The 14,172-nt window shown below is 43.1% G+C and overlaps 1 protein-coding gene across 1 annotated transcript; it reads right to left on the minus strand.

The window, feature by feature from the left end:
- Nucleotides 1-2,033: 2,033 nt before the first annotated feature.
- SYF2 (SYF2 pre-mRNA splicing factor) lies at nt 2,034-9,121 on the minus strand. The gene is made up of 7 exons (XM_082684721.1): nt 9,016-9,121; nt 8,685-8,798; nt 6,655-6,780; nt 6,070-6,187; nt 5,565-5,655; nt 4,439-4,537; nt 2,034-3,100 (listed from the first exon to the last, which is right to left on the minus strand). Exons 1-7 carry the CDS (start codon nt 9,040-9,042, stop codon nt 2,935-2,937), a joined length of 741 nt encoding a protein of 246 aa, XP_082540847.1. The 5' UTR covers nt 9,043-9,121; the 3' UTR covers nt 2,034-2,934.
- Between the last annotated feature and the right edge of the window lie 5,051 nt (nt 9,122-14,172).

Here is a 14,172-nt window from a genome sequence, read left to right on the forward strand (position 1 = left end):
TCCAAATGTCTATATCATCTCACACATTGGGTCCAATTTTCCAGTTTCTCTGATTAGATACTAAACATTGTGAATTTGGTGTTTTGGGGTCCTGGAGGTTTCTATGTTTTTTAAAACCAATAATTCTTGATCTTCATTCTGGAATGCATTCAAATTACTTGGAAATAGTTTGATTCTGTCATATCTTAATTTTAAGTTTTTAGACAAGACCCAAGCAGCATTTGGTCTACAGCTCATTTTCTCTACTACAGAGGAAAACCTCCTCAGTATTCTACCCCATGAATTATGAACTTTCCCATTCCAGCTGGTGGATAACCGCTATTCCTGGCCACACGTGAGTGCCAGGTCCTATTCCCCTGACTCCATTTGGGGAGTTCTTTCCTCCCCCATCATTTCACACACATGCTGATCTTATTCTGGCTCATGCTGAGGGGGAGAGGGAAAGGGGTGGGGGCCTCTGTGCGTTTGCAGAGTTCTCTGTGGGCGGTTCCCTCCTTTTCCAGAAAGGCAACGTGAGCCCTTGCCACCTGGTCTCCCCAGGCTTCCAGCTCTATCTCCTCAACTAAGGGAGCCACTGGGCTCCACCTGGCTTCTCCCTCCGCACACCACAGCCTGGAAGTTCTTTAAAGGCAGTGAGCTGGAGTGATCATAGGGCTATCCTTGTTTGTTTCCCCTCTTAGAGTCCACTGACCTTCCTTGCCTGACTTCTACTATCTTGAAAACTTGTTTCATATATACTTTTTTTTTTTTCCCGGTCATTTTAAGTGGTAAGGTAAATCTTTTGTTTCTTGTCAGTCCATCTTGGTTGGAAGTAGAAGTCCCCTGTTCACTCCTTCAACTGAATTTTACAATTTTCTTCACGTGGGTCGTATGAAAACCTTCCAATTAAATTTGTGTCTAAATAGCTAAATTTTATTGTAACTATTCCCTCTCATCTCCATTCCTACATACTTATTTTTAGACTGGATAAGCTGTTTCTGTAACGTTTACACACGCATATTGACTTTTGTATATGTAATATTTATCAACAGACATCCTGAAATTGAACTGTGCATTGGTCATAAATTTACTCAGTGGCAAGAAACAGGAAGAGACTCCTGGAGCTAGTGTAGCTACTTGGCTATGTCAACAGGGACTCAAGCTCTGCTCCACACTCAGCACACTGACCTTTGTCCTCATACTTATTACCTCACAGCACAACATGGCTGCTACAACCCAGGCCTCAGGTTTGTGATCCAAGCAGGAAGGAAGGGGAAGCCAGGAGTAGCAATTCCCCTACCAAGAAAGCAAAGAGTTTCTCAACATAACTTAGTTGGTGTTCTATTGGCCAGAACTCTAACTAATCTGACCACGTATATCAAGTCAATCTGGAGAAGCACATGTTTAGCTGAAAATTTTACCACAAACTCACAAAAAAATCAAAGTTCTGGTGGGTAATGAAAAACTGCTAATTGCTATTGGACATGCAACTAACATGTCCATAAGCTACTCTTGCATTCTTAGAATACACCTTGCTGGCTTTTAGCGGACTGGGCTTTTAAATACATCTGACAACGTTTTGACTCTTTTTTAAAAAGCTATTGCAGGTGCCTGGGTGGCTCAGTGGATTAAAGCCTCTGCCTTAGGCTCAGGTCATGATCCCAGGATCATGGGATCAAGCCCCACATCGGGCTCCCTGCTCAGCAGGAAGCCTGCTTCCTCTTCTCTCTCTCTGCCTGCTTGTGATCTCTGTCAAATAAATAAATAAAATCTTTAAAAAAAAAAAAAAAGCTATTGCAACATTCAGGATCAAAGACTTGAACTTAGTGTAACAGAAACTGAAACATACTCAATGTATGTTGAAAGGCAGCATCAAGGCCCTGTGATCAGACCTACCTTCACACAGAAATGCTAGCAGCAGAAACAAAAATCACCAGTGGTATTTAACGTTAAACTGTCTTTAAACACAAAAGCTCATATATTTGTGAGATTTTCCTCTTTCAGATTTGGAATGTCCTCATTTTAAACAACACATAGAAAAAATTACACCAATCTTTCTCTCTGGACTTTTTTATTAAAATATCATTGTATAATAGTATAGTGGTCTTTATCTTTCAGTTTCTGATAGGCAAAATTACATATTTAATATTTGCTTCAAAAGAACATGGGACTCATGGAGGGGAAAGGAGATAAAAATGAAGATGAAACAAGACTGGCCAAGAGTTGATTACTGAAGACAGGTATTGGGTATAAGAGATTCATTGTATTCAGACTTCTGACTGTTTTGACTTCCCCATAATCAAAAAAATTTTAATGTTTATCCAATGAAAGCACATAATCTTGCATATATATACAAATATATATATTGTTTTAAATGTTAGTGCTTCATAGGGATTCTATATCTGCTTTTTATAAAAGGAACTGTACATGGTCAATAATCACAGGAAGATAGTTCTGCTGCTTCCTGAACTTGGTCATAAAAGGCCATGGGTAGAGAGAGACAGCCCACCAGTAACCACGGCCATGCTCCTCCTCACTATACTTAGCTTCCGAGTCTACAACCTCAAAAGTTGCCGAGTCCAGCTCTAGCTTTCGTCAAATTCCTAACATTCAAAGCAATGATGACTGCATTTATGTATGATGCCAACAATCTTAAGCTCAAGATGCTTCAAAGATTAATTAATCCTACCCATTTAAAATACATAGAAAAATAATTAGTATTCATACAAAGTAGATTTTTTACAAAGTAAATACACTACCTCTTAAAATACATCTTCTATCCAAGCACAGAAATGCGGAAATATACATGGAAGTGTACGTTTAAGAAAAAGCATTTATTTCTAAATGCTGAGTGGGAAGGCATAGTAGACAGGAGTCCTGGTTTCCTGGTAGAAATCTGAAGAGAACTTCAATTTCCCAGCATTCTCAAGCTTCTGAAAACAGTTTCTAAAGGGATTAGACTGCTGTTCCTCTTTCCAAATTCTGTTTAATTTCAGCTGTATATTTCCCATAGAACCTTTCTGCCTTCTTGTTGAATTTGGCATTCCTCTCATTAATGTAGTCGATGTCTGCATCATCATTATAAGGACGTCTCCGGCTATACTTGTCTCGTTTTTCAATTCTGGAGAAAGGGAAAAAAGATTTTTTTTTTTAAAAAAAAAAGGCAATTCTGGGGACACCTGGGTGGCTCAGTTAAATGTCTGCCTTCAGCTCAGGTCAAGATCCCACAGTCCTGGTATCGAGCCCTGTGTCGGGTTCCCTGCTCAGCAGAAAGCCTGCTTCTCCATCTGCCTCTGCCCCTCCTCACAGCTTGTTCATTCTTTCTCTCTCAAACAAATAAATAAAATATTTTTTAAAAAAAAAAAGGCAATTTTGAATTTTGTAATCTTAACAAAACATGGCACTGTGAGGGGTGGGGGTAGTTTTCATCAAGATAACTGTAGGGGTGCCTGGGTGGCTCAGTGGGTTAAAGCCTCTGCCTTCAGCTCAGGTCATGATCCCAGGGTCCTGGGATCGAGCCCTACATCGGGCTCTCTGCTCAGTGAGGAGCCTGCTTCCCTTCCTCTCTCTCGGCCTGCCTCTCTGCCTACTTGTGATCTCTGTCAAATAAATAAATAAAATCTTTAAAAATAAATCAAACTGAAATTGCTAATTGATAACACAACCCTGGGTACAAACCATGAAATTCAATAAATACAAACTCATCCTTGGAATGCTTCTAAAAAGAGCAATGATACACTGTTGCCACTGGACACATGAAGTTCTACCCAGAAGAAAATTACAGTACTTATATTAGTAACAGCCACAGCTAATGTGAATAGAAGACACACTACATACTAGATAGTATTTTTTTTTAAGATTTTATTTATTTATTTGACAGAGAGAAATCACAAGTAGTCGGAGAGGCAGGCAGAGAGAGAGAGAGAGGGAAGCAGGCTCCCCGCTGAGCAGAGAGCCTGATGCGGGACTCGATCCCAGGACCCTGAGATCATGACCTGAGCCGAAGGCAGCAGCTTAACCCACTGAGCCACCCAGGCGCCCAATACCAGATAGTATTTTTAATAGTCATATGTACTAACTTCTAAAATATAATTCTTCTCTAATATTCACCCATATCAGTATTAAGAAACACAAATATAACAAGGGTACATTTAATGGAACATTCATACTTCTTCAAATCAAATAATGGAATAGTTATGAAGGTCAAAGCCCTTAAAGAATCATTTTCTTTGGACCTTTCCCTGCTTCAATTATGACAAACCCATTTCAGCGATATTTGGCACCTGCTCCCAGATCATATGGATTGGACTGGCACATGCCATCCATACCCAAAACCACTACAGACACGGAGTCAGAAATGAGCAGGAACAGTATCTGCTCTTTCAATTCACTCTAAACACGCTAGGTCCATTTTGTCGTTAAACATTTGAAAGTTCAGGCTGCTGTACTGAGTACTCACTGTTTTTCCAGATCCATGACCATCCTGTCAACCTCTTCTGTGGAAGGCACGTGTGTTCCATGAAGAAGGCTGTTGGATGTTGGGAAAAACTCTTCTCCACTGAAAAGAGAGCAAAACGGACTTAAAGTAACACTAGACAGTTCGACATTTGCAAATTTCAAACCAAACTACCACTCCTGGTGAGCAATAAAACATACTCATTTTACACATTATATATATTAAAATACATACAGTGTTGAATGTGGGATCCTACCTTATCTTTTACTTATTTATATATATATATAAGCTAAAATTGGGAGGGACCAAAGATATCCCCTCCCCCAGCACATTCATTCTACAGATTTAAGAGTCAAGGGCCAAAGGTTAAGGGACATGCCTCTCGGTTCAGCTTCTTCCTCTCCCCACTAATGCACAAGGGTCAGCAAACCGCAGCACCAGCTTTTGCAAACATCTTACTGGGCCCCAGACACACCCACTCATTCATGTATCCTCCAAGACTGTTTTCACATCACAGCAGCAGCGCAGAGTAGTTGGGATAGAGACCAAAGAGCCCACAAACCTAAAATCTATGTAGAAAATGTTCACCCAGGGGCACCTGGGTGGCTCAGTGGGTTAAAGTCTCTGCCTTCAGCTTGGGTCATGATCTCAGGGTCCTGGGATCGAGCCCCACATCGGGCTCTCTGCTCAGCAGGGAGCCTGCTTCATCCTCTCTCTCAGCCTGCCTTTCTGCCTGCTTGTGATCTCTGTGTGTCAAATAAGTAAATTAAATCTTAAAGAAAAGAAAAAAAAAGAAAATATTCACCCATCTCGGCATTAAAGCATTCAGCCTCCTAAAACATCTGACTAACTACAATAATCTGGCTGTTAAACTCTCAACACTCAATGCCCAGATGGAACAATAACCAGGGGTTAGCTAAACTGCTGTGGAGTGAGCAATAAATAGTATGGTCAAGGCCAGAAAGCATTCATAGGCAGCTGCTATGAGCATGACCTAAGCTTTAAAGTGTGTTTGTATTTATGTATATGTGTATGTATGTATACACCACACAAAAATACACACACACACACATGCCCTTATGTCCCTTCAGAATTAACACAGGACCTGCATTAACTAATGTCAACTTACTGTTTTTCTCTCAGTCTCTCATAGGTTTCCATGTCAGGTTTGATCTGCTTGGTCAGCCGATGATACTGGCGTAACTGGGCAGCAGCATAATCTAAAGATAAAAAGAGGGAAAAAAAACAATAAAGATAAAAGGAGAATCGGAGAAGACAGATGTCCTTGTTTTGTCATTACGATCCAAAGAACATGAAAATCATTATTAGTAATATCTGCACAAGACACTAAGCATAACTTCTACCCTGAAGATGCTGAAGATACAGGCTTTGGCTCCTTTGATCACAAAAAACAAAAAAATGCAGCTGGCTGAAGGACAGCCTTTTTTACTTCTGCCCTAGGAGATGTATTTGTATTTTTCTTGGGTTTAGACCTCTTGGAGAATATTCTTGGACTTAACCTTTTTTTCTTTTTTGGTGGTGGGGTGCCCATGGATATCGTTTCTTAAAACCAGAAACACCGAAGGTAATACTAATATACTGAGGCCATTTGGTCACAGAAAGGCGAGCTTTACCTGAGAATCCCAGGTCAGGGTTTTTCCTCCTCTTCTTCCTCTCCCATCTTTCTGCATCTTCTGCACTGATCTCCAGCAGCTTCACTTTCTCATAGTCCTCCCCTCTAGCCGCACATTCCTAAGAGGGAAAAGAAGCTAATACCTGCAATGATGATCGAAGCAAGTACTGGATCCATTTTAACTCCAGGTTAAACAAAGATATCAGGCAATATTTTAAAACTAATGATCACTATTTGGAGGCCATCTGGGAACCTGCTACGGTGTGTAAGAGGGCGCGCCTCAATTTAAAACACGTGTTCAGCAGGCGACAGGTGCCAGGTCCCCTTGGAAATGTTTCACATGCACTGACTCATTTAATTCGTCTGAATTCAAATCATTATTATAGTCCCCATTTTACAAATGAGAAAAGAGAGGCACAGAGAGATGAAATAACTCCCCCAAAGTGCTGCTGCTGGTAAACAGGAGGGCTACCACATGGACTCCTGAAGTCTGCTCCACACCAGTGTACAAAACCAGCTATTACGGTCTCAGTACAACAGAATGACTGAATAAACCACTTATGAAGCCAGCAGAGTAGATCCTAACCTTCTTCTTTTCTTCTTCCTGTAGCTCCCATTCTAGACGAGCTTTTCTGGCTTCCCAGTTAGCAGGTAACTTAAGTCTTTTATCTTCTTCAACAACTTCTTGGTGATTTAATTTACGAGCTTCATTCTAAATACATAACACAAAAAAAATTTGTCAGTTGGCAGGGACAAGAAAATAAATCCAAACAAAATCTTGCCCACTTTGGGGGCGCCTGGGTGGCTCAGTGGGTTAAAACCTCTGCCTTCAGCTCAGGTCATGATCTCGGAGTCCTGGGATCGAGCCCCACGTCGGGCTCTCTGCTCAAGCAGGGAGCCTGCTTCCTCCTCTCTCCTTCTGCCTGCCTCTCTGCCTACTTGTGATCTCTGTCTGTCAAATAAATAAATAAAAATATTAAAAAAAAAAAACTTGGGAGCCTGGGTGGCTCAGTGGGTTAAGCCGCTGCCTTCGGCTCAGGTCATGATCTCAGGGTCCTGGGATCGAGTCCCATATCGGGCTCTCTGCTCAGCAAGGAGCCTGCTTCCCCTTCTCCCTCTGTCTGCCTCTCTGCCTACTTGTGATTTCTCTCTGTCAAATAAATAAATAACATCTTTAAAAAAAAAAAAGATGTTATTTATTAAAAAAAAAAAAAAAAAAAAAAACTTGCCCACTTTGAAAAGGGTCAGGTAAGACACATTAACGAGGGGACTCCGTTTTATCATAAAAGCAACAGATAACCATCAAAGGATTTTAAGCAAGGGAATGGCCTAGTTAGGTTTTTTTTAATTAAGGATTTATTTATTTGAGAGAGAGAGACAGCAAACAAGGATGCGCATGCACAAGCAAGAGTGGGAGAGAGAATCTCAAGCAGACTCTGCACAGAGCACAGAGCCCGATGCGGGGCTTGATCTCAGTATCCGGAGATCACAACCTGAGCTGAAACCAAGAGTTGGATGCTTAACCGACTGGGCCACCCAGGTACCCCTCAATTCTCTTTTAATCCTAACTCAAGCAAAAAACTTCAATTTGAGATCGGAGGCTTTAACACTAATCTTAGTATCTCTAATCCTTTTCAAATCCCTTCTCCTTTTTACATATTTTAACAGTTTATGGCAAAAAAAAAAAAAAAAGATATTTTCCATTTGACTTACTCTATGAAGAGTATGATTTAAAATGAATTTAAGTGGGGTGCCTGGGTGGCTCAGTCAGTTCAGCATCTGCCTTGGGCTCAGGTCATGATCTCAGAGTCCTGAGATGGAGCCCCACATCAGACTCCCTGCTTAGCAGGGAGTCTGCTTCTCCCTTTCCCCCGACCTTCCCACTCTTCTCCCCTCTGGGCTGTGTTCTCTCAAATAAATCAAATCTTTTTAGAGAAAAAAAAAAAAAAAAAAAAAAAAACTTCTGCTTAGAAGGAAAAGCTCTATCATAGTCATCGAGTTTCCCACCAACTAGGTGAGCCACTGACACTATACACTTTGAGAGATGTGCTGATTAGGGCGCCTGGGTGCCTCAGTTGCTAGGCGGATGCCTTCGGCTCAGGTCATGATCCCAGGGTCCTGGGATCAAGGCCCAAATCTGGACTCCCTGCTCAGTGGGAATCCTGCTTCTCCCTCTCCCCCTGCGTGTGTTCCCTCTCTCTGTCAAATAAATAAATAAAATATTTTTAAAAAGAGAGATGTGCTGATTATTTTTTTAATGAACAGGCAACCAGCTCTCTTATTAACACGAATTAGTTTCTTCCAGTCTCTAGCTCCATATATCCCATAAGTAAAATGAAGAGTTTATCAGACTCATACAGCAGGGAGGCTATTTAAAATAGAGACTCCCAAATCTAGCCCAGATTAGTTAAATCGGAAATAGGTGAGAAGGTTGGAGAGAGCATGTTACTCTCACAGGTGATTTCAATCTGCTGCCAGGGTTGAGAACCACCGGGATAGATACTTCTTCCAGGTATGCAGGTCTGTCAGACACGGTTTTGCGGCTTCCTCGTCCCTCCACGAAGGCGCATGGGCCTGCCAGAGTGACCAACCTCAGCTGCCTCGGGGGCTACTCACCCGCTTCAGGTGCAACTCCCGGAATTTGCGCAGTCTCTGTTCGCGCTTCTGGGCAGCCAGCTCTGCGGCAGCCGCCAGGGGCTGCTCCCTCTCCTCCGCGCTGTCCACCGGCACCTGCGGCGAGGAGGAACACCTGGAGGCGGGGCGGCTTGGGATGACTCCCCGCGGATCCCGCCGGGCCGGGCCGAGCCGAGGCCTCACACCGACCCCGAATTCACAGCGTCTACGCCTCCCTGGCCCAGGACCCAGGCATCTCCCCACGTCTCCCCTTTCGTGTTTTCCCGGAGCCCCCCCCAAACAAAAATCTCTGGGTAGAGCTGGCAGAACTTACCTTCTCAGCTAAAATCGCAGCCGCCATCACAATCTCTCTCTCTAGCCACTTCCGACAATAACACCCACCACTTCCGCCTGCCTGTGGGCCCACCCGCGGATACGCATTAAAACCTACTATAAGCCCCGCCCCTTCCTGGCGGTTTCAGGGCTTGGGACCAATCCCTGCTCCTTTTAACAGTGAGAAGTTTTTGATTGGGTAGGGCGTTGCGCAGCCGCAAAAGACCTCAGAGGCAAGGGCGGGGAGGAGGGAACCGAAGGGGCTTGTACTGGAATGTGCTCGGCAAAGGACGGCTGGGTGAGACCAGACGAACTTGAAGCAGGGTAGAAAGTCGTCCCAAGGGGCACCTGGGTGGCTCAGTGGGTTAAAGCCTCTGCCTTCTGCTCAGGTCATGATCTCAGGATCCTGGGATCGAGCCCCACATCGGGCTCTCTGTTCGGCAGGGAGCCTGCTTCCCCCACTCTTCTGCCTACCTCTCTGCCCACTTGTGGTCTTTCTCTCTCTCTCTCTCTGTCAAACAAATAAATAAAATCTTTAAAAAAAAAAAAAAAGAAAAGAAAAGAAAGAAAGTCGTCCCAAGTCCATGCCACTTCTTGGAGCGAAGAGTGTTTGCCATCCAGAGCTTGGCCTCAGTATCACCTCCTGCGAGGTGGCTCTTCGGGGCCTGCCTTGTCTCATGTAGTCTCCAGTACTGTCGACAGTCACCACTTTCATTCTCTTAGGTAGTGTGAGATCCTTTCCTCCTCTGGTCGTTTTCTCCTCCGCTGCAGAACTGTGTAGTTTCCGGATAGGAGGCACTCCTTGTTGAGAGAAGCTCCATCTTCCTTTTTAAAACAAATAGCTAATGAACTCTGGAACAGGGCAAAAAGACATTTGAACTAGACCAGAAACAGCAATCGTCTTAGGAACAGTCCTTACTAGAATCAAAGGGGGGACCGACATCTGGCCTTTAACACTGTCAGTGTGGACTTTCCGAAGACGGAGGAATCCATGCATATCAGGGGTAGTTTCATTAGTTAGCAACAGTAAATCAGTCCATCCAAGTGTAACCCAGAGCTGTTCAGCCTGGGAGTACCAACTGACAATTTCGTTTTCTTTTATTTAAGTCATGTAATTGCCCCCCTTCCCCTTTCTTATAAAAGCCCCTTATTTTCCCTACACTTGTTTCCCCACACATTTTTCTGGTTGCTGCTGTAATCTATGCTGCCCAAATTGCAACTCTGATACCCCAAATAAAGGCCTTTGTTCTTTTTCAGTTTTGCCTTCTTTTCTCAGTTGACTATGGCATCAGAAGCAACACACCGCTCTGACTTCAGAGGCACACTGGATTTGAGCAGGGTAACTTCCTGAGCATATTGGGCTCTAACCTCTCCCCAGTCCACTCCAGGTTCTGGTGGTAAATCCTCTTGGTTCCCAATCTCCCTTTTTTTGGTTAAGGTTCAGTCCTAATTTCTTTGGGTGTCTTTCTGGTGCCAGTTTCTATCCGTGTGATTTACAGAGAGAGATGCTTTTCTGTCTGGTGATGGATTATGAAATAGAGTGTTTGGTTTCAAAAACTGCTGCTGGAGAGCAATCCCCATCTGGAAGCCCAGCAGTACTTATGTTCAAATATTATGGGTCCATTCCTTATAAGTTTCAGTGTTGTCAGACCAATCGGACTGCAAATGACTTGTCCTTACTATGGCCACTTTGGGGATTGTTTGAGATTCCAAAATTAGTTTATTTGCAAGCACAATTGGAAAATGAAAAGAAAATCAAGCAACCAGGGGCGGAAGGTACATTTAAATTATTATTATTATTTTTTTTTTTTTTGACAGAGAAGGACCACAAGTAGGCAGAGAGGCAGGCAGAGAGAGAGAGAGAGGAGGAAGCAGGCTCCCTGCTGAGCAGAGAGCCCGATTCGGGACTCGATCCCAGGACCCTGAGATCATGACCTGAGCCGAAGGCAGCAGCCCAACCCACTGAGCCACCCAGGCGCCCTACATTTAAATTGTCTTTGGAGCATCCCAGAAATTAAATAATTCTAAACTTGCTTCCTTATAAGAAAATAAACTTTTTAATGCTATCTGTAACTGCTCTCAGAGAGTACCTAAACTATGGAAGTTTTACTACAGTCTTCTTAGCTAAGTGCTGCAACTACCACTCCTCCTTCCACCTTTCCCTCTGCTCTCCACCGATAAAATCCCAGTGGAGCTGAACTTCCATTCTATAATGACAACCCAGAGGATCCCCTAGGTTCTCAGTCATCCAGACTCCTTCTAAAATTAAACCTAATGAAAGAGGCTCCAGGACTTTATCAGTTACTTACACTCCTTGGATGAAGGCAGAATTACAAGCCATTATCAGGGACTTTCCCAGTGTTCTTGAAAACCCTGTAGGATTTGCTAAGGAATTCAATTTAGTTATTCAGATCTGCAAACCTGGTTATTCTGACCTTTACTGACTTACCCATATGCTTGTGAGTGAGGGTCATGCAAGGGAATGGATGGGGAAAATAGGCTGGACACAGCATTTTGATGATTTCTCTAAGCAAAAAGGCTACAGAGGAAAAAAAAAACACGCTTTTAAGCTAGCTGAAGAATTACATAAAACAGTTCTAGTGATTTTTCCAAAGACCACAGATCAGAGAAAAATTCAACAATGTACTCCACAGCCAGATGAACCTGGTTTTGATTATTGTGATAGATTGGAAAAAACTTTTAAACAATACTATGGTATTAACAAAATGAAACGTCTTTTTTCCTTCATTGCCCTTTTTGCTTAACTCCACCTTGCTAACAGTTTAAAGGGTGAACTTGGTCCCTTTGGTAAAAGACACGAACTCAGCTGGACCACTATGGAGCCTCACGGTCTGGTTAATTTGGCTGATCAGTTATCTCACACCACATAATGAGCAACAAAAAAGAAAGGACTCACAAGCCCAAGCTTCCCAGATCATGCATCTCCAATTACAATTACAATTAAAAACCCCTGGAAATCCCCAAAATCTTCAGGGTCTTTTTCCTGTCAAAGGTGTTTGCAATTACTGCAGAAGAACCTGGCCATTGGAAGAAGTCTTGCTGCCAACAACACAAATTCAGCTTCAAGAGCCTCAGAACGCTTTCCCCCTCTAAGGACACCAGCAGCTGGGGAAGATTGCTCATAGGACAGAACAGGGCAATTCTGAGGCCGGGAGGTCCGGGTCTTCCCATGACCTCAAAATGACACCGTAGGGGAAATAAATCTTGTTACTGGGAATGAGGCGACAGGAGATCTTACAGACACGGGAGCAACACTGTCCATTTTCAACCCCACCAGCCCCTCTGTATCCCTTCATCACACTACAGAAACGTTACAAATGGTGGGCTTGACTAATATCCCATGACAATTTTTAAATACCTGCCTATCCTTTTTTCAGCTGGGGCCTTTACAAGGCACTCATCCATTCCTTCCAATCCCTATAATTGCTGTTCACCTGTTAGGCTGTGATTTTCTGGAGATTTATCAGGCATACCTTTCCTTCTTTCAAAATGGGTAAAAAAAAAAAAAATTCTTTTTAAAGCTCTAAAAATAAATAAATAGAAAGGGAGTGCCTGGCTGGCTCAGTCAATAGAGCATCTGACTCTAGATCTCAGGGTCATGAGTTCGAGCCCCACTTTGGGTGTAGCGATTACTTTAAAAAGGCAGGGGGGGGTGCGTGTGGGTGGCTCAGGGGGTTAAGGCCTCTGCCTTCAGCTCAGGTCATGATCCCAGGGTCCTGGGATCGAGCCCCGCATCTGGCTCTCTGCTCAGCGGGGATCCTGCTTCCCCCTTCTCTCTCTCTGCTTACTTGTGATCTCTCTCTCTGTCAAATAAATAAATAAAAATATTTTAAAAAATAAAAATAAAATAGAAAGGCAGGGGGAATATTTTTGCAAATAGCAGAACAGCACACAGAAAAGTCTATACAAAAGAAGCCTACTTCAATACTCTTCTTTCCTAAAATTCAAAACCTACAGCACCCCCTCCTGGACACTGTCCTGACACTCTTCTGTTCAAAAGTCCCAGAGACATCAGACGTATACACTCTGCCCCTCCTATCTAAATGGTCAGATTGATATTAAACCACTCCCTAATATGTAACAATATTCTCTAAATGCTGAAGACACTGAAGGGATTAAACCTGTAATCAAGGTGTGTGTGTGTGTGTATATTGATTATTCCATGCACTAAAAGGCCAAATTTTCCCATCTGAAAATCTCATGGCAGAGGATGGAGGTTTGTGCAGGCCCTTAGAGCAGTGAGTAATGTTGCTGTTCCACAACATCCACGCGTGCCTAATCCTCACACCTTACTTTCTGCTGTTCCTCCAGACAGCTAATCTACACAGGAGTGGATTCATGTAGTGCCCTCTTCAGTATACCTCAGTCCAAAAATGGACTCAGACCATTTTTATTTCCCATCACCTGGGAAGGAAAATAATATACCTAGACAGTTATATCTCAAGGTCACACTGGGAGCCCTACTTATGTACCCCAAATCTTTAAAGCAGACATAGCTGATATAACCTCCCTTCAAAACTCTATTTATTACAATATGTGGGCCACCATCTTCTTTGCTCCCCTTCATAAAGAGCTTGTTCAATTGATAGTATCCAACTGTTAAAAGAGTGAGCTGGAAGAAGCAAAAGAGAAATCATAATTGAAAATGCCCTAAGTCAGGGGGTGGGGGAGAAAAAAATAAATTAAAAAAAAAAATAAAATATCCCAAGTTAAATATTTGGGATATGCCATTAGTGACAAAGGATTTCTCTTCAATCCTGAAAGAATAAGAAGCATTGGCTCCCTTCCCCTTCCTCAAAACAAACAACAGTTGTGGGGATTCCTGAGACCAGCTGGGTATTGCCGAAACTGAATTCTTAATTTCTCTGCTAACCTTAAATTCCTTACTTAAGTCTCTGTAACCAGAACCCTTCCATTGGACTAAATGAAACCAACAGGCTTTTTTTTTTTTTTAATTTATTTATTTGAGAGAGAGACAGTGAGAAAGAGCATGAGTGAGGAGAAAGTCAGAGGGAGAAGCAGACTCCCCATGGAGCTGGGCACCTGATGCGGGACTCGATCCCAGGATTCCGGGATCATGACCTGAGCCGAAGGCAGTCGTCCAACCAACTGAGCCACCCAGGCGTCCCCCAACAGG

The sequence above is a fragment of the Mustela nivalis genome (assembly GCF_964662115.1).
Source record: "Mustela nivalis genome assembly, chromosome: 10".
In the NCBI taxonomy this organism is placed as follows: domain Eukaryota; kingdom Metazoa; phylum Chordata; class Mammalia; order Carnivora; family Mustelidae; genus Mustela; species Mustela nivalis.

Bases quoted from the DNA above. Each gene is read 5' to 3' on its own strand.
- SYF2 (XM_082684721.1), bottom strand. From the start codon at position 9,042: ATGGCGGCTGCGATTTTAGCTGAGAAG. The intron at 6,781-8,684 runs GTGAGTAGCCCC...TTATGTATTTAG, and splicing joins GGGAGTTGCACCTGAAGCGG to AATGAAGCTCGTAAATTAAA. The intron at 6,188-6,654 runs GTTAGGATCTAC...TTTCCCTCTTAG, and splicing joins AGGAAGAAGAAAAGAAGAAG to GAATGTGCGGCTAGAGGGGA.